At 47.7% G+C, this 22,583-nt stretch overlaps 2 protein-coding genes across 15 annotated transcripts in view; one reads left to right on the forward strand and one right to left on the reverse strand.

Moving 5' to 3' along the window:
• The first annotated feature begins 1,143 nt into the window (after positions 1 to 1,143).
• SETD6 (SET domain containing 6, protein lysine methyltransferase) lies at positions 1,144 to 22,141 on the forward strand. 5 transcript variants are annotated; one of them, XM_006271705.4, is made up of 9 exons: positions 1,144 to 1,246; positions 2,201 to 2,299; positions 2,759 to 2,903; positions 4,570 to 4,711; positions 5,104 to 5,298; positions 5,586 to 5,706; positions 6,597 to 6,777; positions 7,047 to 7,189; positions 8,550 to 9,087. In XM_006271705.4, the coding sequence occupies exons 1-9, from the start codon at positions 1,220 to 1,222 to the stop codon at positions 8,859 to 8,861; spliced, it is 1,365 nt and encodes a 454-aa protein (XP_006271767.2). In that variant the 5' UTR covers positions 1,144 to 1,219; the 3' UTR covers positions 8,862 to 9,087. The 5 variants fall into 5 exon arrangements, with proteins under 5 accessions (XP_006271767.2, XP_059569693.1, XP_059569695.1 ...); XM_059713710.1 differs by lacking the exons at positions 1,144 to 1,246; positions 8,550 to 9,087 and adding exons at positions 1,285 to 1,639; positions 18,343 to 22,141; XM_059713712.1 differs by lacking the exons at positions 1,144 to 1,246; positions 8,550 to 9,087 and adding exons at positions 1,291 to 1,639; positions 11,741 to 12,389.
• Positions 12,118 to 22,583, reverse strand: part of CNOT1 (CCR4-NOT transcription complex subunit 1) — a 102,494-nt gene continuing 92,028 nt past the window's right edge. For all 10 annotated transcript variants that reach the window (XM_006271708.4, XM_006271709.4, XM_006271706.4 and 7 more), the window contains 5 exons: positions 18,028 to 18,177; positions 15,554 to 15,734; positions 14,346 to 14,478; positions 13,989 to 14,123; positions 12,118 to 13,202 (listed from right to left, as the gene is read on the reverse strand). In XM_006271708.4, the coding sequence (XP_006271770.2) occupies positions 13,124 to 13,202; positions 13,989 to 14,123; positions 14,346 to 14,478; positions 15,554 to 15,734; positions 18,028 to 18,177 (678 nt within the window). In that variant the 3' untranslated portion in view covers positions 12,118 to 13,123. The remainder of the gene's footprint in view (positions 13,203 to 13,988; positions 14,124 to 14,345; positions 14,479 to 15,553; positions 15,735 to 18,027; positions 18,178 to 22,583) is intronic.

The raw sequence follows: 22,583 nt of genomic DNA on the forward strand, positions 1-22,583 counted from the left end.
CCTGGGTGCTCTTTGGAATTCCCTGGCTTGCTGTTGAGCAGGTCAGACGATATTATCACATTGGTCCTTTCTGGTTTTAAAAGCCATGAGCACCTTGGCATAGGACAGCTGTTGTTCACACCTGCCTGTGCAAAGGTAGTCAGTGCTAGCATGCTCACAATGGCTGTGAATTCACATTTGATCTGTGCATGGAGGACTATGGCAATCCAGGCTCTGTGCCTAGCACATAATCAGCTAGAAAGGTCCAGGACAGCAGAAAGAGCAACTGGCAGAGCAAGCAGCACAGTCTTGTAAGCAAGGCTTGAAATCAGTGGCCCTGTCTTCCACAGGAGCCTTCGTGCTCACCTGGGGCCCGTTTACTGATCAGCAAGTAAGCACCTGGTGTTTTGTCCCTGTGTTTCTAGGGGTGAAGTGGAAGCCAGTTGAGCTGGGGCCTTTCAGGGCAAACAGTCAATGTGCCCTCTGCCTCCTGAAGCAGTGGGACTGGACGCCCCGCTACAGTCAGCCATTCCCAAAGGGCTGAGGCGACTGCCTCCGAGCAGCACTCTGCTGTGTGCCAGAGCCACAGGGCCAGGAGCCAGGCGCTGTCTTAGCAGCGGGTGTGCTGCAACCAGGGCTGCGAGGGGAAGCAGTCACCTCCCACCCATTGCCTTGCTGCACCGCGGGCGGCCGGGCGCAGGGACAGATCACCTTTCCTTTTTTTAATGAAAATGTTTCGTGTTCCAATCCAACTCAATTCCAAACCCGTGAGTCAGTCCAGAACCAGAAGTGGCCCTGCTACCGGCAAACATCCTCCACCCCTCCTGGGGCTTCAGATGCGGCCCGGGGGCAGGAGGATCTGCGGCTCTGCGTCCTCCGCCCAGCCAGACTCGCACGTGCCGGCGCCGCCCTGGCTCGAGGCAGGTCAAGGTGGGCTTGGCCCCACCACCAGCGTATAATAAACGGGCCGGTCCTGAGCAAAGCTTGGCCTACATTTTGGGGGGGGGGTTGCCTTTTTGGCAGATGCCACAGGTCAGTCCCACGCCTGCTCCAAGTACCACACGGCCCCTCTCCCCTGTCGGGCCCGCTGCTCCCCGAGGACGGTGCCGGCCGGGCTGGGCTAGAGCTGGCCCCGCCCCGCTCCTTCTGGCCCCCCTCGGCAGCCGTAGGGCGGGGGCGTGGCCTGTCCTAGCCCGGAAGAGCGGCGGCGCGGGGCCGCACGTGGGAGCGCGGCCTCGTCATGGCAGCCGCGGCCAAGAGGCCCAAGGTAGCGGTGTGGCGGGGCCGGGGGCGCCCCCGTGGCCTCGACCCGGTTCTCCCCGGCTGAGCTCCGGCCCCCGGCGCCGCCCGCCCGGCGGAGCAGCAGGATCCTGCGGCGGGAGGGCAGTGAGGAGCCGAGACGGCGCCGGTTCGGGCTCCGCTCCAGCCCTGCGCAGGCGGCGCTGGGAGCGGGGCCGCCTGGCCGTGGGGCAGCGCCGGCCCGGAGCGAGAGATGCCGCTCTTTGCTGCTCGTGGCAGCCGGGCAGGCAGATAAACGCGGGCGGGCGCAGGCGTGTGCATGGCAGATGGGTCTGTGCTGGCGTCGCAGGGAGGGGCAGGAACGATCTCCACGAAGCTCAGAGGAACCAGAGCAGCCTCGTGCCCCGGCCGTGCCTGCAGGGTCTGGCCCAAAAAGCTTAATGTTTCATGGGGTCCTGGCATTGCTCCTGGCTGGTTCCTCTTCTGGGCAGTAGCAGGGAGGGTCCTTTCCCCTGTGGGAGGAGGAACGGCTTGGTTGCGCTCCAGAAGTGTCACTGCTGCGTCCCAGCCCAAAGGACTTGATGGCGCCAAGTTTAAAAGTGCAGTTTTTGCTTCCCTGCCAATCAGGAGTGAGCTGCCAGCAGGCCCCTCAGCCAGTCAGCAGCAGGGGGGTACAGGGGAACCTGCTAGATTAAAGGAGCTGCAGCGCAGCCCACTTCTGCCATGAATCCAGTAGGGCCCTGGGCGTTGTTTAAAGGAGGGGATTTGCTCTTGCTGGATTGTTCAGGTCAGAGCTACAGCTAGAAACCAAGTTTTCTCATATCCAGTTGGTTGCTGTCTCCACTGGGCCATTGTGCTGCTTCTCTTCAGCTAATGTGGCTAAGCAGGAGCTTGGCAAGGTCCCTATGATGCCTCCTGCCCTGGCATCTCCCAGCTTGGCCTCTCTGTGCTCCCAAAACTTGACTTGCTTTTCTGTTCACAGGTGGCGGCAGAAAACAGTCCTGCTGAGGATTGCAGCACTGATGCCATCTCTGGCTTCCTGGGCTGGTGTAAGAAGGTTGGTCTGGAGCTCAGCCCCAAGGTAGGAGATCGTGATGATGGCGCTGGGTGTCCAGGGAGCCTTGCTGGGGCAGGGAATGGATGGCGAATAAGACCCATACACCTGTGTGTCAGAGAGAGGCTGAGCTTGGCTTATACAGCTGAAACTGTTACCTCGCTGGGCTGGCAGGAAAACAGGGTAGCGGGGCTCCCACTGTGGGATGGGGCAGGGGTAGCTGAGAGGGCAACAGTTAGGCAAAGTGAGGGGTAACGAGGCAATTCCCACTTACCCTCTCATGTGTTGGTGGATGGCTGCAGCACTCAGTGGATTACTGGCCTCCTGTTGGGGGTTGGGAGCAAGTTTCTGTGGACAGTAGCTTGATTTAGTCTCCAACCTTTGGCTGTGGCTTTACTTGCAGCACTTCAGAGCTGCCCTATCAAATTCCTGGGGCTGGAATTTTGTCACTGGGGTCACTCAGCAAAGTCTCCTGCCTCCTCCTAGGTCTGTGTGAGCAGAGAAGGCACCGTAGCAGACTATGGCATGTTGGCCAGAGAGGACCTGCAGGTTGGAGAAGTCCTCTTCACCATTCCAAGGGCAGCCCTCCTTTCCCAGCACACCACCTCCATCCAGGCCCTCTTGGAGGAAGGTACGTGATGCCCCAGGAGCTTGGTCATCAGCTTAGATTGGACATCCCATCACTGAGACAGTTGTTTCTGGGGGCTCTCTACAGGAAGGGGGTACCCAGGGGGGGCCTCTTCTGCTTCAGGTGCAGGGGAGACAATAGTGGGTCTGAGCTGGATATTGGGACCAGGGTGCTGTAATTTTGCAGGACTTCTAACAAACAAAAGAGGGTAGGGGATTGGTGGGTAAGAGTCTCTTCTTGCCCTCACCTTCCCAACCACCCCACCCCTGAGCATCACCCATCAGGAGCTTTCCAGCAAAATGTTTCTGTTGAAAAATACTGATAGGTTGAAATGGAAACAGTTGCTGGCAAAATCATGCTTTGTCCACACTTACTGAGCAGTTTCCTCCAGCCTAGGATGAGAGCAGGGAGACCCAGGATACCCCACAGCTCAGTGGCACAGATATGAGACACCCAGGATCAAGTGTGAATCTGCCGAGGCTGAATCTCGTCCCTGCCCCCAGGCCTGCTGGCTGCTCCAGGTTGGGTCTCTTGCTCCCTCTTAGTTTGTGGATGATGGAGTCAAGTGTATGTTTAGCAGATTTTCAGATGACACCAAGCAGACACTGGAGGGCAGGGCTAGGATCCAGAATGACCTGGATAGACTGGAAAAAATGGTTCACAACCAATCAGGTGAGACTCAGCAAGGGAGAGTGCAAGGTCCTGCACTTGAAATAGAATGATTGCATGTACAACTGCAGACTGGGGGATACAGTACAATACAAATGCAGTACTGCAGAGAAAGATCTGGGGGTTACAGTGGACCATAAACTAAATATGAGCCAATAGTATACTCTTGTTGTGAAAAAAAGCCAACCAGTCGATACGCTGGATTGTATTAACAGAAGTGTCATTTGCAAATCAAGGGAAGTGATTCTTCTGTTCTGTTCAGCACTGGGGAGGCCTCACCTGGGATAATGTGTCCAGTTTTAGGTTCCACAAATCAAGAAGGATGTGGACAAATTAGAAGAAAGTTCAGTGCAGAGTGACAAAAATGATCAGGGGCCTGAGAAGCAAGATTTATGAGTAAAGGCTGAAAGAACTAGGATTATTTAGCCTGGAGAAGAGAAGACTGGGGGGATTTGATAACAGTCTTCAAATACCTGAAGATGATTAGAGAGAGGATAAAGATAAGCATATCTTTATAGCTGTAGAAGACAAAACTAGGAGCAATGTCCACAAGCTGCAGCAGAGGAAATTTAGGTTGAAGATTAGGAGGAACTTTCTGACTATGAGGGTGGTCAAGAATTGGAACAGGCTGCCTAGGGAAGCTGTGGCATCTCCATCCTTGGAAATTTTCAAAAGAAGGTTGGACAGACACTTGGCTGAGATGGTTTATTCTGGGACACTCCTGCCTTGGGCAGAGAGTTGGACTAGATCTTACAAGGTCTTCTCCAACCATACTTTGCTACAATCCCACGCGGAACAGTTTCAGATGTTCCTGTTTATTTTAGTGTCAAACAAAAGCGAATTCCCAAACCCTGAAACACAATTGATTTCTAGCCAGCCTTAGCCTTGGGTTTCTGGGGTAGGTTTGATCCTTAGAAGCCGAGACCCTGGTCTTGGGGGAAGAGAGAGAAACCCTGGGTACCTCAGTGTATTTCCTTCTCTCCTGTGTTTGGCCCTCTAGGCCAAGCATCCTTGCAGAGTCAGTCTGGCTGGGTGCCTCTCCTCCTGTCCCTGCTGCATGAGTACACAGCCAGAAACTCGTATTGGCAGCCCTACCTCTCGCTTTGGCCTGACCTGAAGAGCTTGGATCACCCCATGTTCTGGTAAGGTTAAAGTATGTGACAGCATCAGGCTGTTGCAATCCACCAGTTACTGCTCCTGCCCCTGGAGCAGGTGTTCTGGACTCTGGTGCTGTTAATTATGGAGAATCCATGTGGTCCTGAGGCTTGCAGACCTGGGTTGTTCTTCGCTCTGCTCTGTAGCCTTGGCCAAGTCGCTGTATCTTCACAGGTCAGTGGCAGTGGGCTGGGAACGTGCATGCATTTGCTTCTTCCGTTAGGTAGGTAACAGCCTCTGTAGGCAGTCTGTCCCTGGTGGTTGTCATGCTCCATGGTGTTTTGGGTGAGAGTGCTAGTTAGAGTGGGAGCCTGTGTGGCAATCGGGAGAATCACTGGGGGAGGTAACACAATCTCTGTCTGACCTGCCTCGGATACAGGCCTGAAGAAGAGAGAGTACAGCTGCTGCAGGGCACAGGCATCCTAGAAGCAGTGGACAAAGACCTGGCCAACATCCACCTGGAGTACACCTCCCTCATCCTGCCTTTCATGGAGTCCCACCCAGACATCTTTGATCCGAAGCTGCACACCTTGGAGCTATACCAGAGACTGGTGGCATTTGTCATGGCCTATAGGTGAGAGGGAGAAGGGCGCTTGTGGATAATGGAGCCAGCTGCAGGAGGCCTGAAATGAAGCCATCTCTCCTAGGTGGACAAGGAACATCTAAGGATCGCTGATGTTTTGGCAACAAAGGGTGGGTGGTGGAAGAGGCTTTGAAGCCATTACAGCCTCTACACAATCTACCTATGGCCCTCTGCCATTTGAGAGGGCAGGCTAGTCTCTTAGTCACAGGCCCAGGTTGACTTTGTTCTGCCAGGCATAGAATAGGCATGTCCTCATCCCTCCTTTCCCTTCCAAACAGCTTTCAGGAGCCTCTGGATGAAGATGAGGATGAGAAGGAGCCCAACCCTCCAATGATGGTGCCAATGGCTGACATCTTGAATCATGTGGCCAGTAACAATGCCAACCTGGAGCACTCCCCGGTGAGTAGACTGAGATGAGACTGGAGAGCAAGTTCCAACACAGATGGGTGTCATGGTTTGTTACCCCCCCACCCCCACCCACTGCCACCTATCTGGCCAGTCTAACTGGAATGTCTCTAGGCTGGTGCTGTAGCTCCCCTCTGTCCATCTCCCTTTCGGTGGAGAGTGCTGCTTTTGTAGTGCATGTCTCTCTCTAGAGGTTCACAGATTATAAGACCACACGGCACTCCTAGGTCTGATAGTCTGACCACCAGTTTACCAGGCCACCAGACTTCACCCAGTTTGCCCTTCTGTTGAGCCCAGGAACGGGTGATTGTACTCTCACTTTGGTGGCCTGGTTATCAAAGGTTTCACTTTGCTCTGGATGCCAAACTTCTACTCCCCACTTCAGCCATTGGAATCACCAGTGTCTTTACGGTCTGTGCCAGTAGAATGGGGACTCTGAGGAATCTACACTAGGACACATCAGCCTGTTGGCATATTGGGGCAACTGCCTCTAGGAGACTAATGTCCCAGCCTGCAGAGGGGTAGTGAATAGCACTAGCCAAATAATAACCTACACAGAGGCTAAAGTTTTCCTATAAAACAAGGACAAGCAACATCAGGGAAAGGAGTTGGTAATCAGCTGAGCCACCTAAAAGGTGCATATGTTACAGAAGCAGGGTAGGAGCCCAGGGGTTAGCAGGTAATGTGACACTACTGGGGAGCAGCAGCTGGGATGCTGGGGAAGAGCTAGTAGCTTCTTTCTTAAGGGGGAGGGAGGCTGCCAGTAGGTTTCTTGATGTGCCCCAGAATCACCATAAAGTCTGTTGTGGGGAGCCAGGGACTAGTCACCACATTGTGAGGCCAATGGCCTGTACTCCGCTCCTGTCCCATTCCTCTACGTGCAGGAGTGCCTGAGAATGGTCATGACACAGCCTGTCTGCAAAGGGCAAGAGATCTTCAATACATATGGGCAGATGGCAAACTGGCAACTTGTGCATATGTATGGCTTTGCTGAGCCATACCCAGGCAACACCAACGATACAGCTGACATCCAGATGGTGACAGTGCGCAAAGCAGCGTTGGAGCGTGAGTTGCCCACAGCAGTTGATGTTCCACGTGTACTTGCAGTGAGCAGGACAGCCTGTTCCGAACACCTTGCCAGGAATGGCCTCTGGGCTGGGGCTGGACTGTGCAGGGTGGGTGGTTCCTGGGGGGGGGGGGGGGGGGGGGGACGACCAGCAATTCCAGGCAGGCATCCCAAATCATTCATGGCTTTGAAAATTCTGGGCTGGTGTGTAAATCTCTTGCTCCTCACAGGGAGCACATGCTTGGTTGATGTGTCCTGTCATCCACAGGTGCCAGAACAGCAGCGGAGCAGCAGCTGGTGTCGGAGCAGTGGGATTTCCTCTGCCAGCTGGAGATGGTGGGGGAGGAAGGTGCTTTTGTGATTGGCTGGGAGGAGGTGTTAACTGAGGAAGAGTTGTCCATGACCCTGAAGGTGAGTGGTTCTCCATGCCAGTGAGGCAGTTGTGAGTTCTACTCTCAGCACTGATCCTGGCCCCTGGATTAGCATTCTCCAAAAGCCTGGGCAACTTAGGCTGCTTTCCCAGACAGCTACAATTACACAGTCACTGGCTGACTGAATTCCTTTGCACGAAGTTAGTAAGCATCTCCCCCCACAAAAGTTTCAATTTCAAACATTCTCCTTGCCTCTGCAATAGCAGTCAGGCCTGCTTTCAGCACTGAAACATCCTGACAGAGAACCATGCAATTGTCTCCTTCTGGGCAAAGCTTTTACTTGTTTTTTCAATGCAGTGTCATAGGCCCAAATTTAAGTGAAAACATTTGCAGGTGTTCAGATCTTAGCGCGCAAGTGGCTGGATCTCCTCAGTCAGTGAATCCTGGCCCCCGCTCTGTATCTCATGCAGCATCTTCCATAACATGATCTAGCTTCTGGGAGGCTGATTTACAATAGTATTTGTCACAGTTAAGAAGTTTCTAATACCAGCCTAGGTTAGGTTACTTATGGTCAGTTTATATCCATTTGTGTGCCAAAACTGTCCTTTAGCTTAAAACCAGGTTTTATTCTTCTGGTGCCTGTCCCTGCACTACTTACAGAGAACAATCCTCTCAGAAGCTCCCAATTCCACCCGTCCCATTCCTCCCTCCCCAATCTCGATAACCCTTACACATAACTGCTCCAGTTTGAATTAATTTTTTCTTAATGTGAAGCCTGGAGCTTTAAAAAGATACCAGCCTTACCTTCTCTGCAGTCCTTTCTGCACTGTGCCTTAACTGAAAATCTGTAAATATGCTTTGCTAAGCCCATTTTATTTGTGCCCCAGTTGAAGGGCAGTTAACCTTACACCCACCCCACAGCAGATATCAATATAATGGTATAATTGGGAGTTGGGGAATTTTATGCCCTGTCTCAAACATCAATCCATGCCAGAAATCAGTCAGGAGGTGGCTGTTTCCTGGACCCTGGGATTGTCAGCACTGGCTCAGGACAACTCTGGATTTGGAACATTTAAATTACGAGACAAACCAGTCACAAAGAGGTTCCACAAATAACGCGGAATCCCTTTGTGACTGATTTGCCTTTTTACCATGCTATAACTTGGCTGAATGCATGAGTATGCAGTTTATGGAGTAATTAACATATCAATATTGCCATACATTTTACATCTTTGAAGGCCCTCATTATTAGTCACACTCAGTCTTTACATTTTTGGGGGAACAAAAATCCATTAGGGGTCAAAAGCTGAAAACAGATCTTAGGATTGAGGTCCCAACTGTCAGCATCACTTCTCTAGCCCAAGATTACAATGAGTATGCGTGGGTGTGGTTGGTTGTAGGTGCTCTGCATGTCTGTGGAAGAATTTGAAGAGTTTAAAGAGAAAGATGGCTGGGAGGAAGATACCAGCGAGGAGGAGGACAGCATGCTGTCTAATGAGATGATACGCAAGCTGAAAGCCTCGCGGAAGAAGTTGCTCCATGACAGCGTGCTGCTGACCCTTGCATCTTATAATTCAGACTTGAATGCAGAGCAGGACTTGCTGAATGACAAGGTGGCTTATGGCAAACTGAGCCAGAGAGAGCAGCAAGCCTTACATGTACGCTATGGGCAAAAGAAAATCTTGCACCAGCTGCTGGAGTTGGTGCAGTAGAGACAGAACTGCATAGCAGGTAGCACAAATGCAGTCTGAAAGTGCAGCTGGGGTCAGGCCACAGGCAAAGGAGCATTGTACCATCTGTACCAGGGACAATGGTGGGTATGGCCACTGGGCTTCAGGAAGACCAGAGGGCAAGATTTAAATGAAGTCTCTAGGTTTTCTGGATTTGCTTTTTGTCTACCTCTTGTATATATTTTATATAAAAGACCTGTCTTAAGGATGTGGAAGTGATTTAATGTGGCCACTAATTTCCAACCTTTGGAGGTAAAAACTTCCCCCCCTAAATCTCCTGTGAGATCAGGAACCAACATAGCAAAGCAGCAGAGAATACCAGCAGTTCTTGCCTCGCTCATATTTGAGCTGTTTTATTGTTTATTCCTGTAAATGAAGGATTAATTCCCCTTTAAGGCCAATACTTTATTGAAGCCACAGCTCTTCCAGGTTTCTATGCCTTAAATGGATATCTGCAAGGGAAACCTTAACTTTAAGAGCAGCTGCAAAATAAATGCTCACCTCAGAGATCAAGCTTTAATAGTGCAGTAAGAACCTGTACAACTACTGGATCTGCTGGTACCATCTCTTTGGGCAGCTCATACTTTGCCATTTTAGGCTAAAGAAACTCAGTCTGGATAAACTAATGATGGTTTAACCTCTCCAGTGTCGTCCTTTTGCAGGTCAAGGAGCAGCTATGAAATAATCAGGTTTTCAGTAGCATCCAGATACTTTAAAGAACAAAAAAACAAAAATGTACTTGGATGCTAGTTGGTACTAGTACTATACTAGTACTATAGTACAAAAAAGCCCCATATCTACCAGTTGCTGCCAGGCAGGGGGATGATCCCTGCTGCCTCCCACTGCAGGGGGGGCTCTGCCATGAGCCCTCATCCTCTCCCAGCCCCCGGTTCTTAAAAAAAGAGCCCTGTACTCTTTGGCTGCTGCAACAGCCTCAGGGCTTCTGGGAGCTTGTGGCAGAGCCCCCTATACAGGGTGGGGATTGCCCCCCTGCAACCTGGCAGCAGCCCACGATAGGGCTTTAAAAAAAAAAAAAAAAAGCTGAGAGCACAGGCGGGGGATGCCCATGCACACCCCCTCCTCCCCCCCAGGGGTTGAGTGCTGGGCTTTAAAAAAAAAAAGCAAAAAAAAGCTGGGAGGCTGGGGCAGGCAGGGGATGGGGCCCTGGTTTGATTTGGCTCTGGCCACATCTCCGAATCAGACTCTGCCAAATTAATTTGGGACAGCGATTTGAATCACCGAATCACTGTCCCCTAAATTGGCCAAAACCAAAGTGACTACTATCTGCTTTGCACAGGCCTAGAAGTCAGCTTAGAAAGCAGGTCTTGGAAGATACAATAGACTGTTTTACTTGCTAGAGTAAATAAGGAGGACTGAAGTCACACAGGAGACCTATTGCAGGATGAAGTCTTTACCAGAGCCCCTGTCCACTTTAGCTTCTAAATAGAAGGTGCCCTCCATGGTTGTGCACATGCCAGTCTAACACTTGGGTCTTTATCTCCCACTGTGGTGATGTTATCTGTAGTGGTCAGTCAGCTATGCTCTGCCAAGGGGTTTGAGTTTCTTCTGCCTTTACCACTGAGCAATGAATTTGGGGAATAGAAAGACTCAGACAACCCTCCCCAATAGCCATCCACTGCCCTTTGGTGGCAAGTCATGGTGCTAACTTTAGGTATGTAGCCAAGGCTTATTTGCCTGCTTCCTTCTTGGTAGTAGCAGTCCTGTCCAAACAGGTTGTTTTAGGTTTGCCATTATAGGAAGAAACATCTTTTACAGGTAAAACTGGCATGTCCTAAAAGCAAGTGGATGCTCGCTGCAGGCCTCCCCACCACTTTTTTCCTTGTTCAGCATTGGGCAGAAATAGAAGCCCTTTGCAGCTGTGTTAGTATAGAACCAGAGACCTATGAACCTCAGCACAGCCCATACTAAGCACTTGGTCTTGGAAGGCAAACACAAGACACTCATCATTTCAGCTCTTGGAATGCCCAAGACTCTGCTGGGAAAGAAAGTTAGTTCCTTAATACCAGACACAGGGTTTTGGTATAGTTTGGTACCTTAGCCTAATGTAAAACAAGCTGACAGGGGGATGAGTGGGAGGGTGGCAAAAGTTTCTCCTCACTCTTATTTCAGCTGTAGTTGTGCAAGTACTAAATCCCTTCTAACACAAAGGGCTCCTACTTCTGTTGGTTGTATGGAACTACAGTGAGGTTGTCACACCTTTATCTAGGAGTAGAGTATTGCAGACAAGCTGCTTGACTAAAAACAGTCTAGCAGAAGGTATTGGGAATATCAAGAGTTCACTCTGAACCACTGTCTCACATGCAGTTATGGTTGCCTGCTGTCTTGGGCACCTGTATCTTGAAGATCTGGGACCTCGTGCCAATTCCTTCAAGCTGCAAGGGGAAAATACACTAAGACGTCCCTGTAAGAGATTCTAGGTAGTTCTAAGTTGGTAAAAAAAAAAAAGAGACCCTTTGAAACCATAAAGATACAATGCAAACTCTCATCAAGTGAGCAGACAAAAGCTCCCTTGTCCTCTTAACAAAAAGACCCTCAGATAAAAGCATCTATTTCCAATGAGGGAATAAACCAAATGTCCAAGGAGTTTCTAGCTTTCTCTATACCCATATGACTAAAGGAAGAATTGGTTTCCCTATCATCAGTTTTTGCAGCACAGAAGTGAATATTTGGAGCTATTAATGTTAACACAATCACCTAGGTTAAGATTAGTGTTTTAAAATAGTCATAAATGAAAGCTATTTACACAGCCGTGACATCAGATTTGCGGCGTTTCTTGTGTAAATCCTCTCAAAACAACTGAGCTAAGGGATTAATCTACATTTTTTCTTACCTCCCTTCAGAAAGCGGTCAACTATAAGAAAACAACGTTCTCTCCATTAGAGATGCAGTAAGATGGTGTCCAAAACTGAGGTTGTCTGCCTCTGACAATATAATGGCACAATGCATGCCTGCAATCTTGTGATTAACTTCGTAAACACTCTTCTCTCAGTGCTATACTGCAATATTTTTTTAAAGGAAAAGTATTTATGGCTAGTTAATCATTGCTTAACTTCTCTTCCACACTGGCTCAAGGGATGGAAATACTGATTTAAAACTTGATACTAGAGCACAACATATGTATGTATGGGATATTTCAAGATGAGAGTGAAGACGTTTTTGAAAACCCTCAAGCATTCAATATCACAGTAGCAGAGAGAATAAGGACAGTGGCACCTGCTGCATGTCATGACTTTAATGTGTAACTACAGTATGCATACATACAAGAAGTGGGAGAACTAAAGTCCGAGAACTAGAAAGGCTACAAAATACAACACATGGACCAATACATTTACAAAACATTCAAAATCCTTACAAAATGGGCTGTATTGGTCCTTTGTTCTTTTTACAAACTTATACTGTGTGGCCATAGGAGGCAGGTCTAGATCATGTCCCTCCCCGCCCCCAAAAATTTACAAGTGTCAGGAAAAAAAATAAAGGAAAAAAGCTATAGGCCTGGTCTCTGGTTTCTTTACTAAAAACAGCTGACCCTCTCCCAAAGGGCCTGAGGTGTCTCTTCAACAGAAAGGAAGAGTGTTCCAACTGCTCCCCCCTTGTTGTCCATCAGCATTTGATGTGGGTTGAGGAGGGGGTAAGGGGAGAGGAGGGAGAAAAAAACAGCAACCCTGGACCTTAATCCCAACCCCTCCCTCCCTTTGTATCTCATAGTATTCCCCGATTCCAATGCATCCACTTTGTTTTTTGTTTTTTTAAACAACTTAGTGATTTAAAGGTCCCCCCATCCACATAAAGAAAAATAAGTTACATAATATTTCAACTGGCTTTTCAATATTCTTTGGGAGTCCGGGAATGTCAGGACAAGGAGGTCTGCCCCAGACAAGTGCTTGGCATCAGCAGCTGCCCCTTTATTACAAGCTGGACAGGTGCCAGTTATCCACCTGCCTTTAAACACAATTTGCACAAACCCAAAAAGTCCAGACAAACATCTCGGTTCTGTGTATTTACACTAGTTCAAAATGATATTCACAGCATCTTCTGAGTTTTGGCCAAGAGTCAAAAAAATTGTTTTGAAACTTTGGAACGTGCCCACACAGACTTCACCAAAAGGTTTGTTGGTGTACCCAAATTGGGGGGGCTGGGAAGGTCAGGAAGAGCCTTAAGGATTCTTCTGTTGGTTTGCCGGGACGGGGAACTCCAGGCTGGCACGCTTACAAGATGCAGGTCATTTAACTGGCACCAGTCCCTTCCATCACTTGCTGTGCCTGCTTCTGCCCCATACAGCACTGTGCAACTGACTGGAACAACCTGAACATGGACAGAAGCAAAAGGTTACATGCAAAGATAGGTTTTGTCCGAGTTCTCCATTTTGGAGAATTTCATATCAGGATTTCCTGTCACGACAGGAAGTCACCATCATCCACCTAACCAAGAACTCAACCGGTGCTGTCCAAGCAAGTCAGCACTCTACAGGGTTCACATTCAGTGTGATTTTCCAGGCCTAAAAAAAAATGCAGCAACTGCATCTTTGTCCCTTTGCATGCCACAAGCATGTGCCCTGATCTCTGTAACCAGGTGCAAGATGCTTTACTACACAGCAGATTAATTTGCTACACAGTAAAGTGTCACTGTCTGCACGTGCATGGCAATTAGGCCACAGAAGACTAATTTACTGTGCTGCTGGACAGTCCTGTCAGATACTCGTGGTATCTGACAGTGCAGCTTCCAGACTGAGGAGCAAATTCAGCTTTTTCAAACAAAAGCTCCCTCTACTTCAGAAGGGCAGCACAGCATTGACAAGAGATTTACACTCAGAAGTTACATGGAAGCCCACTTCCATGAATCATATAGTCACAATTTGGGCAAGGGAGTTCCAGAACCACAGGTTTTACTCCTAGTCCTTACAAAGCCTTCTTTGATCTCCAACCATCACTACGCTTGAACCATTTTGTGGGGGAAAAAAACAAAAAACAATTACCTTCCCCCAATTCGTAAGACCACTTAGAAACTTTTGAATATAGAGTAACTAAAACTTAAATGATAATCTTTGTGGCCCATTTTGTATGAGTTTACTTGTAGTTACATCATACTCACTTCTCAATTTCTGGAGCACAATGGACAAATTCATGGTTCCAGAACTTAAATGCCGGGTTTTTTATCAGCTCAATGAAGGTAATGAGGAGACCCCATGGGTGAGGCCTATTTACAATCAGTCGTTCCAAAAGAACCCTGAAATCCACATTAAAACAGATAGGTAAGACTCAGGTTAGATCTTAGTGTATGCAAGACACTGATGTTTACAACTGCAGCACGGCCAAATTGCATTCGACATTCTTGCGTAGGGCACTGTTGCTGTCTAACAACAGAGCAACTGCCTTCAGGATGAGAAATCTTTAAATTTAAAAAGGAAGGAGACTGGAAAGCTGAAGTGAAGCAAAATGTTTCTTTCACCTCGTAATCTGTTCCTGGATAGCCTCGGTGTTGGCCTCTGCAAATAGGTAAAGCATGGTGCAACTGAAGTAGTGCGTGTGACTGTTGGGGTACCGCAGCTGATTGGCAATTGCATTCAAGAAAAGATACCGACCTAGAGAAAGGAACAGTAGTTTAGTAGAGACAAGAATAGATGGCTTTCCTCAGAAGTGGATTTCAAGCTTGTTGGATCACATACCAACCCCTCATTTCCCTGACTACCATTGTGACCTTAATTCCCTGCCCCCACCCCTCGGGGAATGTTACATTTGCTACAGCCTCATGGACCAATTTGGGAACCACTGCCTGGGGGATTTGGGATAGGGTTGGATAGGAATCTAAATACCACCACCACCCTGAAACACCCAAGCACTATGTACGGATTCAGATTTGAGATTGTATAGTTTTAAGAAAATATAAAACCCCCTAGAAACTTTGAGGACCCCAGCTGAGACTCAGCTAAGCGTCTGGGATTCCTCATCAAGAAGTTAATTTCAGCATCCCTCTGAATGGTTTGTAGCAGTTCAGTCCTCTGGAACTAGCTGTCATTTTATGGTACTTTATCCAAAGACGCATCATTATTCCCTCAAATTTAGACTCTTCTATTGCACCAACTAGTACTTGTAAAATGCATTGAAGATGTTAAATGTTGTGTGTTATGTACCACCTTTTATTTTACAACCAAGTAGCTATATAAGCTTTTGCAACCTAATCCACTAGTAGTATTGTGACAAGAACAGGCATGTCCAAAGCCAGCCAAGCTTTTAACAGTATTTATTAAATTCTGCCAGACATGCACCAACTTGCAAAATCTAGAATCTGTAGGCTATACCCTTGATGTCAACCATCAGGCAAAAAGTAGGATTGCATCACATATAGGAGATAGGAAATTCATCAGCACAAGTCTTCAGTAGAGAGGAAAAGCAAAATTTCTTTATCAAAATTGAAAATATACTCACTCCAAAGTTAACATTTGGGTAAGCTGTTTGAAACAAAGTTTTTGTGATTTCAATTATAATATTTTCCCTGTATCAGATTTTTAGTCTTCTAATGTGGCACCGCTAATATAGATCCACTAACAATGAAATAAAGCGGTAGTTTTGCCTTTTTTTTTTTTCCAAAGCACACAGTTAATCTGCTCTCTTAAATTAGAAAAAAAACAACTATGGGGAGAAACATTTCTAGCATACCTTCAGTATCAAGGTCCACAGCCAGATTCTGGAAGATGTCCATATGGGCTGAATGGGTGATGGTGCTCATAGAGGGTGTGCTGCCTTTGTTGTGAATGTGTGCAATAGCCTGAGTACCTACATAGAGCACCAGTGCATTAATTAGCTGGATGTTGTAGCGATTGCCGGGTTCATTTGATACCTAGTAAACAAAACACAACAAGAAATTACCACTTGAAAATCCTTGTTTCATAGGTCAGGATCTGGAAGACATTCAGTGTTCCTGTAATCTGCCATATACACAAGGCAGTCAGTCTACCCATCGTAGTGATCAGCTCTCACTCTTACCTTTCTTATTGTGTATTAAAGTGTTTCCCAGGGCTTTTTTCTGAGAGAATTCAAAATGGCTTGATTACACCCCAACACTCAGGAAAGTTGATTTGAATGAAAGATGTTAAAGTAGATTAGTTAAACTGCATTAGAACTCTGCTGATGCACGTATTCCAAGTACTGTCTTTACTCGAAAGTAAGATGACCCTGAATACACAACAAACCACCAATAATTAGATTTTGCATATAGAAAATTTATAAAGAAGTGTTATAATTTTCCAGATATAGAATCTTATTACTGGAGGTCTGTCTTGAATTGGTCCCACTGCTACAGAGCAGGGAAAAATCTGTGGGGAGGAAGGGAGCAGGGGTGTGTCATGTAGCCCCCATTCCCTCTGTCCTCCCACCAAATTCTTCCCCCTGCAGCCCCTTCCTCCTCTCCTAACCGTCAAACTCTGAACACATGGAAATTAGGGGCAAATTTGAAACCAGACCTTGAAATAAACACACATGTGTTTGCATATAGTACCCATATAGACTTAGTTCATCCCGAATTGATGATGCAGTTTGCCTTTTTTTGAAACTGCTGCAAGTTTTAGCACAGGTACTCCAGCACTTTTTTACCTAGAATACAAGCAGCAAAACCTGGTCCGACCACCTCATGGAGGGTGGGGCTGCACTAAATCATATGCAACAAGCTGAGAGGAAGCAACAGAGAGATTCTGGATGAACTGTTTGAGACCCCATGTTTACGAGATATATAAGGCTGGTGAAGAAACAGGAAATCACTGGAAATGGGAAAAGCAGAGGTCACTCTCACAGCTGAAAAGGAAGTTGAAATATATGTATGTAATATAGTGGCTCACCGAGACCTGAAAAAGTTGGTGCTGAGGGGGACTGCACTCATTGGACGCTACCATGTATCTTATTTAGAAAGGCTGCACTGGCCTACCCTTGTGCTACCTGAAAGGGGGAGACACCATAATGGTATTGGCCCAGGCAGTTTTACTGTGCCTTCCCAGCCTTGAATGACTGTGTAGTTCAGGGCACAGACCCAATGGTGATGGCACAGGGGGTGCATGTGAGAGCTGAGAGCACCCCCACGGAGTGGGGGGCAGGAGGGGGGGGGGCCAGGAGAAGCAGTCCCCCCTCCAATTGATCACGCTCACCTGGAAGTGCCAGTGGCACACTGCTGCCATTTGGAGGTTGGTGGGATCCCACCCTGGTCTGCAGGATCAGCTGTGAGGGGATCCCCCCCAAGTTGCTGACTAGCTGCTGGGGGGGAGGGGGGGCAAGTGCCCTACCCATGATTGGGAAACCATCTTGTACTTGTGTAAATACGGTAATTTTTCTGTGCAATCCAACTTAAAGTTTAACTAACTTTAGAGCTTACCATCCTTAGTCAAGCTGTGCAGTTACTCAACAGCATAAATCAGCAGTGGGCTTTAGATCCCAGGGCCTAATTTCCTTGTTTGCATACAATTACAGATGTTTGCTGTGGTTACTCTCCCAGATTAAGCATGTTATTTATTTTACCCATGTAAACAATCAGGAATTTTCAAGAACAAGTAACCAAACAGCTAACTGGATTTACAAAACTTCCTTAAATCAATTGTGAAACAAGTTGTGATGAGATTCTATACAATCTGGTAAAAATCTCATGTACTGGGGTTAACATTTTTTAACAGACACGATCAGAGGCCTGCTGAAGAGATGGCAGTCACAAAGAGGTCCTCAGCCCAGTGTGATGAAAATAATTAACTTCTGCATTCAGATAATCCTCCCTTACCTGGTACATCCTTTTAACACTTGCAGCATAAGTATTTAAGCACATGGATTTAGTCTTTCAAATAGTGCTAGTTTTACAGTACCCCAAACAGCAGATAAAACAAACAAAGCAACCCCCTCACCCCAAGAACAACAAATCTGCTCCCAAATTGGTATCACTTTGGAATCAAAAAGTAGCCAGCGCATCTGCATTCACCACATTATTTTCCATTGGTGTCCAAGCCTTAATTTGTTGCTGGCTACTTGAGAAGAGCATGCAATCTTGCAGGTTGTTCTTGTACTATTAGAATGTATGCCTAAATGCCACAAGTACTCTGCATATGTGGCACTGTTTTCAGGTTTCTCGGTAAGTCATGCCCAGAGACGGAAACACTAACCTGTAGGTTGCTGCGCAAATCGGACAGGAAAGTGACAGGAGAGCGAGTTTTGAGATACGAATCCAAGTCTTTTTTGAACTGAGGTGGCATCACTCCAGTGAAGTTAGTGAGTATCCGCGGAGCAATATTAATCTCACTTAACATGTCCACCTTTGAAGGTAAAAGAAATAAAAGTTACCTAGTTTCTGCTGTTTTAGTCAAACTGCTGTTAAAAAAAAAAAAAAGAAAAAAAAAAGACTTCCTCTGGGAAATCAAGGAGATAACGGAATTGGCTGCATCCAACACCTGTCTTTATACGGTACCTTTTTCTTCCAGAAAAGAAACATACGAAATGCTGGCAGACTGCTACAGCTCTTCATTTTTCTCAGCCCTCAGAAGTCTTGTTCCTTCACCTACCTGCAAACTGCTAAAAGCTGGATTTCTCATGGGACTGGCAGCAAGATATACAGCCTTGTCCCTCTGATGAAGGGAATTCAGTCCAGGCATTCAAAGATAGCAAATAATGACTGTATAGCAGCTTTATTCTACTTACTTCCCAGAGGATGCAAGGCTATATCAAAAAAACATCTGCCAGCATCTGGTCTTCCTATATGCAGTATAAGCAAAGGCAACTAAGTGGGCTGTGAACACTTATTTCTTGTCACCATAAAAAGGTGGCTCATACAAGAAGGAATGAGACTGGTGAAATGTAGCAAGTCTGCCTTGATGCAGCCATACCTACTCTACAGATCAGAAGAGTCAAATCTTCAGAATAGTAGTCAAAGCACTACTTTCTCAAAAGAACTGTCTCCAAAATCCAGGAAAATACCAATACTTCAGGATAGTCTACATGGGTGGGTATGTCCATTCTTGTAAGGGCAAGACATTAGCATTGTTTCCAAGGGAGAAGGGAGGTGAGTAAAGAGAGTATGCAGCACATCATTTTTTTAAGTTTCAGTATAGGCAGTTCCTTCTTATGCTGGCTGCTTCACTGACCTCTAGGCATGCCTACACCATGCTATGTGAAACCAACTCTTAAAACAAGACCAAAAGATAAAGCATAAGCTATCAGCTGTGTGATGTTAAGCAGAACTGCTTCTTTTGAGAATGAAACGTGCAAGACTGCCAATGTCAGCATTCTTGAAGAGATAAACCAAGAGGAAGTAAACTAGCATAATACGTTGGTACAAACAGATGGAATGCTAGACAAGGAACACTAATCCCAGGCTATGCCTCCACTAGTTTAACTGGCTTGTCCGAAAGACCTCCTTGTTCTAGTATTTGGTAACCAAGCAAGTCTGTTTGCTCTAGATTTTCATGATAAAACCCCTCTTAGATGTTATTCTGGTGCATCAAATCCACCTTTTCATATCAGGACTCATGATAGTCAAATTCTGAGGCTAAACAGGATTAGAATACAAGTGTTTTTATCTCCTAGCAAACCCCAGACCTTAGAAATGGACAAACCCATTGTCCCACAATAGGTACCTAGAAATAAACCAAATGAATGCTTTGCCTTGGAACAATCACAGCTAATTCCAGCTAACTGCCATTTCAGCTTAGTATGTAAATGACTGTGCTGCAGTAGCATCTGTTTTGAGTCACATCTAAGAGCCATTAGAGCCACAAAACATTGTTTTTAGCCTGAATGATCTGCCCCTACAATGAGATCTGCACACAGTCTTTGAGCTGTGCAAAGATCCACTGACATCAGTGAGCTCTGGATAGGTGAAAGGACCTGTCTATGTGGCTGCAATTACAAGGCCAGAACCCTATACTTATGTTCAGTATGTTAAAAAATATTTCAGCATTGATGGGGAATGTAGTGGTGGATGGCAACTTGGGCAGCAGCAACCACGAAATGACTGAGTTCAGGATCCTGAGCAAAGGAAGGAAGGAGAGAAGTCAAGTAAGGACCCTGGACTTCAGAAAAGCAGATTTCGACTCACTCAGGGAACTGATGGCAGGACTCTCTTGGAAGCCAGTCTGAGGGGGAAGGAGTCCAGGACAGCTGGTAGTATTTTAAAGAAACCTTACTAGGGGTGCAGGAATGAACCATTCCAATGTGCAGCAAGACTAACAAGTATGGCAGAAGACGAGTTTAGCTTAGCAGCAAATGCTTCAGTGAGCTAGAACAAAAAGGAAGCTTACAAGAAGTGGAAAACTTGAGACAAACAAGTAGGAAGGAGTATTGCTCAGGAATGCAGAGATGAAATCAGAAAGGCCAAAGCACAACTAGAGTTGCAGCTAGCAAGGGATATGAACTGTAACAAAAAGGGTTTCTACAATTATGTCAGTAACGAGAGAAAGATCAGGGAAAGCGTGGGTTCCTAGTGACAGAGGAGGAAGAGGATGAAGTACTCAATGCCGTTTTCACTTCAGTCTTCACAGGCAAGGTCAGCTCCCAAACTACTGCACCTGGCAACACAGTTTGGGGAGGTGGACAGCCAATAGTGGCAAAAGAACAGGTTAGGGCCTATACAGAAAAGCTGGATGTGTACAAGTCCATGGGGCCAGACACAATGCACCTGAGGGTACTGTAGGAGCTGGCTGATGTGACCGCAGAGCCGCTAACCATTATCTTTGAAAACTTGTGGCAATCAGAAGAGGTCCCAGATGACTGGAAAAGAGCAAATATAGTGCCCACCTAAGAAAGGGAAGGAGGAAGATGTGGGGAGCTGCACATCAATCAGCCTTGCCTCAGTCCCTGGAAAAAATCATGGAGCAGGTCTTCAAGAAATCCATTTCTACGCACTTGGAGAAGGTGATTAGCATAGATCAGTCAGCATGGATTCACTAAGGGCAAGTCGTGCTTGACCAACCTAACTGCCTTCCATGAGATGACTGGCTCTGTGGATGTGGGAAGAGAAGTGGACATGATATACCTTGACTTCAGCCAGGCTTTTGATGGTCTCCCACAATGCTCTTGCAAGCTAGCTAAGGAAGTACAGGGTTGGATGACTGGACTAAGGTGGATAGAAAACTGGCTGGATCATTGGGTTCAAAGGGCAGCAATCAATGGCTCAATGTCTGCTTGGCAGCTGGTATAAAGTGGAATGCCCCAGGGGTCAGTCCTGAGGCCAGTTTATTCAATATCTTCACCAACAACCTGGAAGATGGCATGGAGTGCACCCTCAGCAAGTTGACAGACGGCACCAAGCTGGGAGGAGTAGTTGATACACTGGAGGGCTGGGCTATGATTCAGAGAGACCCAGACACACTGGAGGACTGAACCAAAAGAAGTCTCATAAGGTTCAGTAAGGATAAGTGCAAAGTCCTGCACCTCAGGACAGAAGAATCCCATGCATCAGTACAGGCTGGGAGACCAAATGACTAAGCAACAGCTCTGCAGAAGAGGACCTGGGGTTACAGTGGACAATAAAGCTGAATATGAGCCACAGTGTGCCCTTGTTGCCAAGAAGACTAACTGCATACTGGGCTGCATTAGTAGGAGCATTGCCAGCAGATCAAAGGAAGTGATTATTCCCCTCTATTTGGCACTGGTGAAGCCACATCTGGAGTACTGTGTCCAATTCTGCGTCCCCCCTGCTCCAGAAAAGGATGTAGACCCATTGGAGAGTACAGTGGAGGGCAATAAAAATAGTTAAGGGGCTGGGGCATATGGCTTGAGGAGAGGCTGAGGGTCTGAAGCAAAGACAACTGAGGCAGGATTTAATAGCAGCCTTAAAACTACCTGAAGGCTGGTTCCTAAGAGGAAGGAGCTAAACTATTCCCAATGGTAGCAAATAATAGAACAAGGAGAAAGTGTCTCAAGTTGCAGCAAGGGAAGATTAAGTTAGGTGTTAGGAAAAATCCCTTGTCCCTCCCCCAGCCCCTCAGCAGCTTCCTAATGGCTGCTGAAGGGCTGGGGAAGGGACGAGGTTCCCACACGCACCGCGTCAGCTTGATGTTGCCGATGTGGTGCATGTCGGAAAAGGAGTAGCCATGTGCCTCTCAGGACAGGATGAGCCCAGCTGGAGCGGCAGGGGCTCAGCTGCACTTTCCCCCTATCTGAGCCGGTCAGTCCCGAGCGGCACATGGCTCCGCCACTGCCTCTGCTGGCTGGTGCCGACCCGGGCAGGTCTGTCCCATCTGGAGCAGCATGCAGCTGAAGCCAGATTCCCACATGCCGCTGGGGATGGGAGGAGGCCGGCCAGGTTGGCACCAGCCAGCAGAAGCAGCGGCGGAGCCGTGTGCCGCTTGGGACTGACTGGTGCAGGCAGGGGGAAAAGTGCAGCTGCGCCCTTGCTGCTCTGGCCAGGCTCCTCCCATCCCCAACAGCACGTGCGAAGCTGACTTCAGCTGCATGCTGCTTTTCCTGGCTGGTGCTGACCCAGCTGGGTCCGTCCCATCCGGAGCAGCATGTGGCTGAAGCCGGCTTCTCACAAGCTGCTGGGGATGGGAGGAGCCCAGCCATGTCTGCACCAGCCACCAGAAACAGCGGCGGAGCTGTGCACCGCTCGGGACGGGACGAGCCTGGCCGGAGCAGCAGGGGCTCAGCTGCATTTTCCCCTGCCTGCACCAGTCAGTCCCGAGCAGCACATGGCTCCGCCGCTGCTTCTGCTGGCTGGTACCGA

Source organism: Alligator mississippiensis, chromosome 10 (genome assembly GCF_030867095.1).
Source record: "Alligator mississippiensis isolate rAllMis1 chromosome 10, rAllMis1, whole genome shotgun sequence".
NCBI lineage: Eukaryota > Metazoa > Chordata > Crocodylia > Alligatoridae > Alligator > Alligator mississippiensis.

Excerpts from the sequence above, each read along its gene's own strand:
- SETD6 (XM_059713709.1), top strand. The coding sequence starts at position 1,538 with ATGGCAGATGGGTCTGTGCTGGCGTCGCAGGGAGGGGCAGGAACGATC. Across the intron at positions 4,712-5,103 it reads TTGGATCACCCCATGTTCTG|GCCTGAAGAAGAGAGAGTAC; the intron begins GTAAGGTTAAAG and ends CCTCGGATACAG. Across the intron at positions 5,707-6,596 it reads CCAACCTGGAGCACTCCCCG|GAGTGCCTGAGAATGGTCAT; the intron begins GTGAGTAGACTG and ends CTCTACGTGCAG.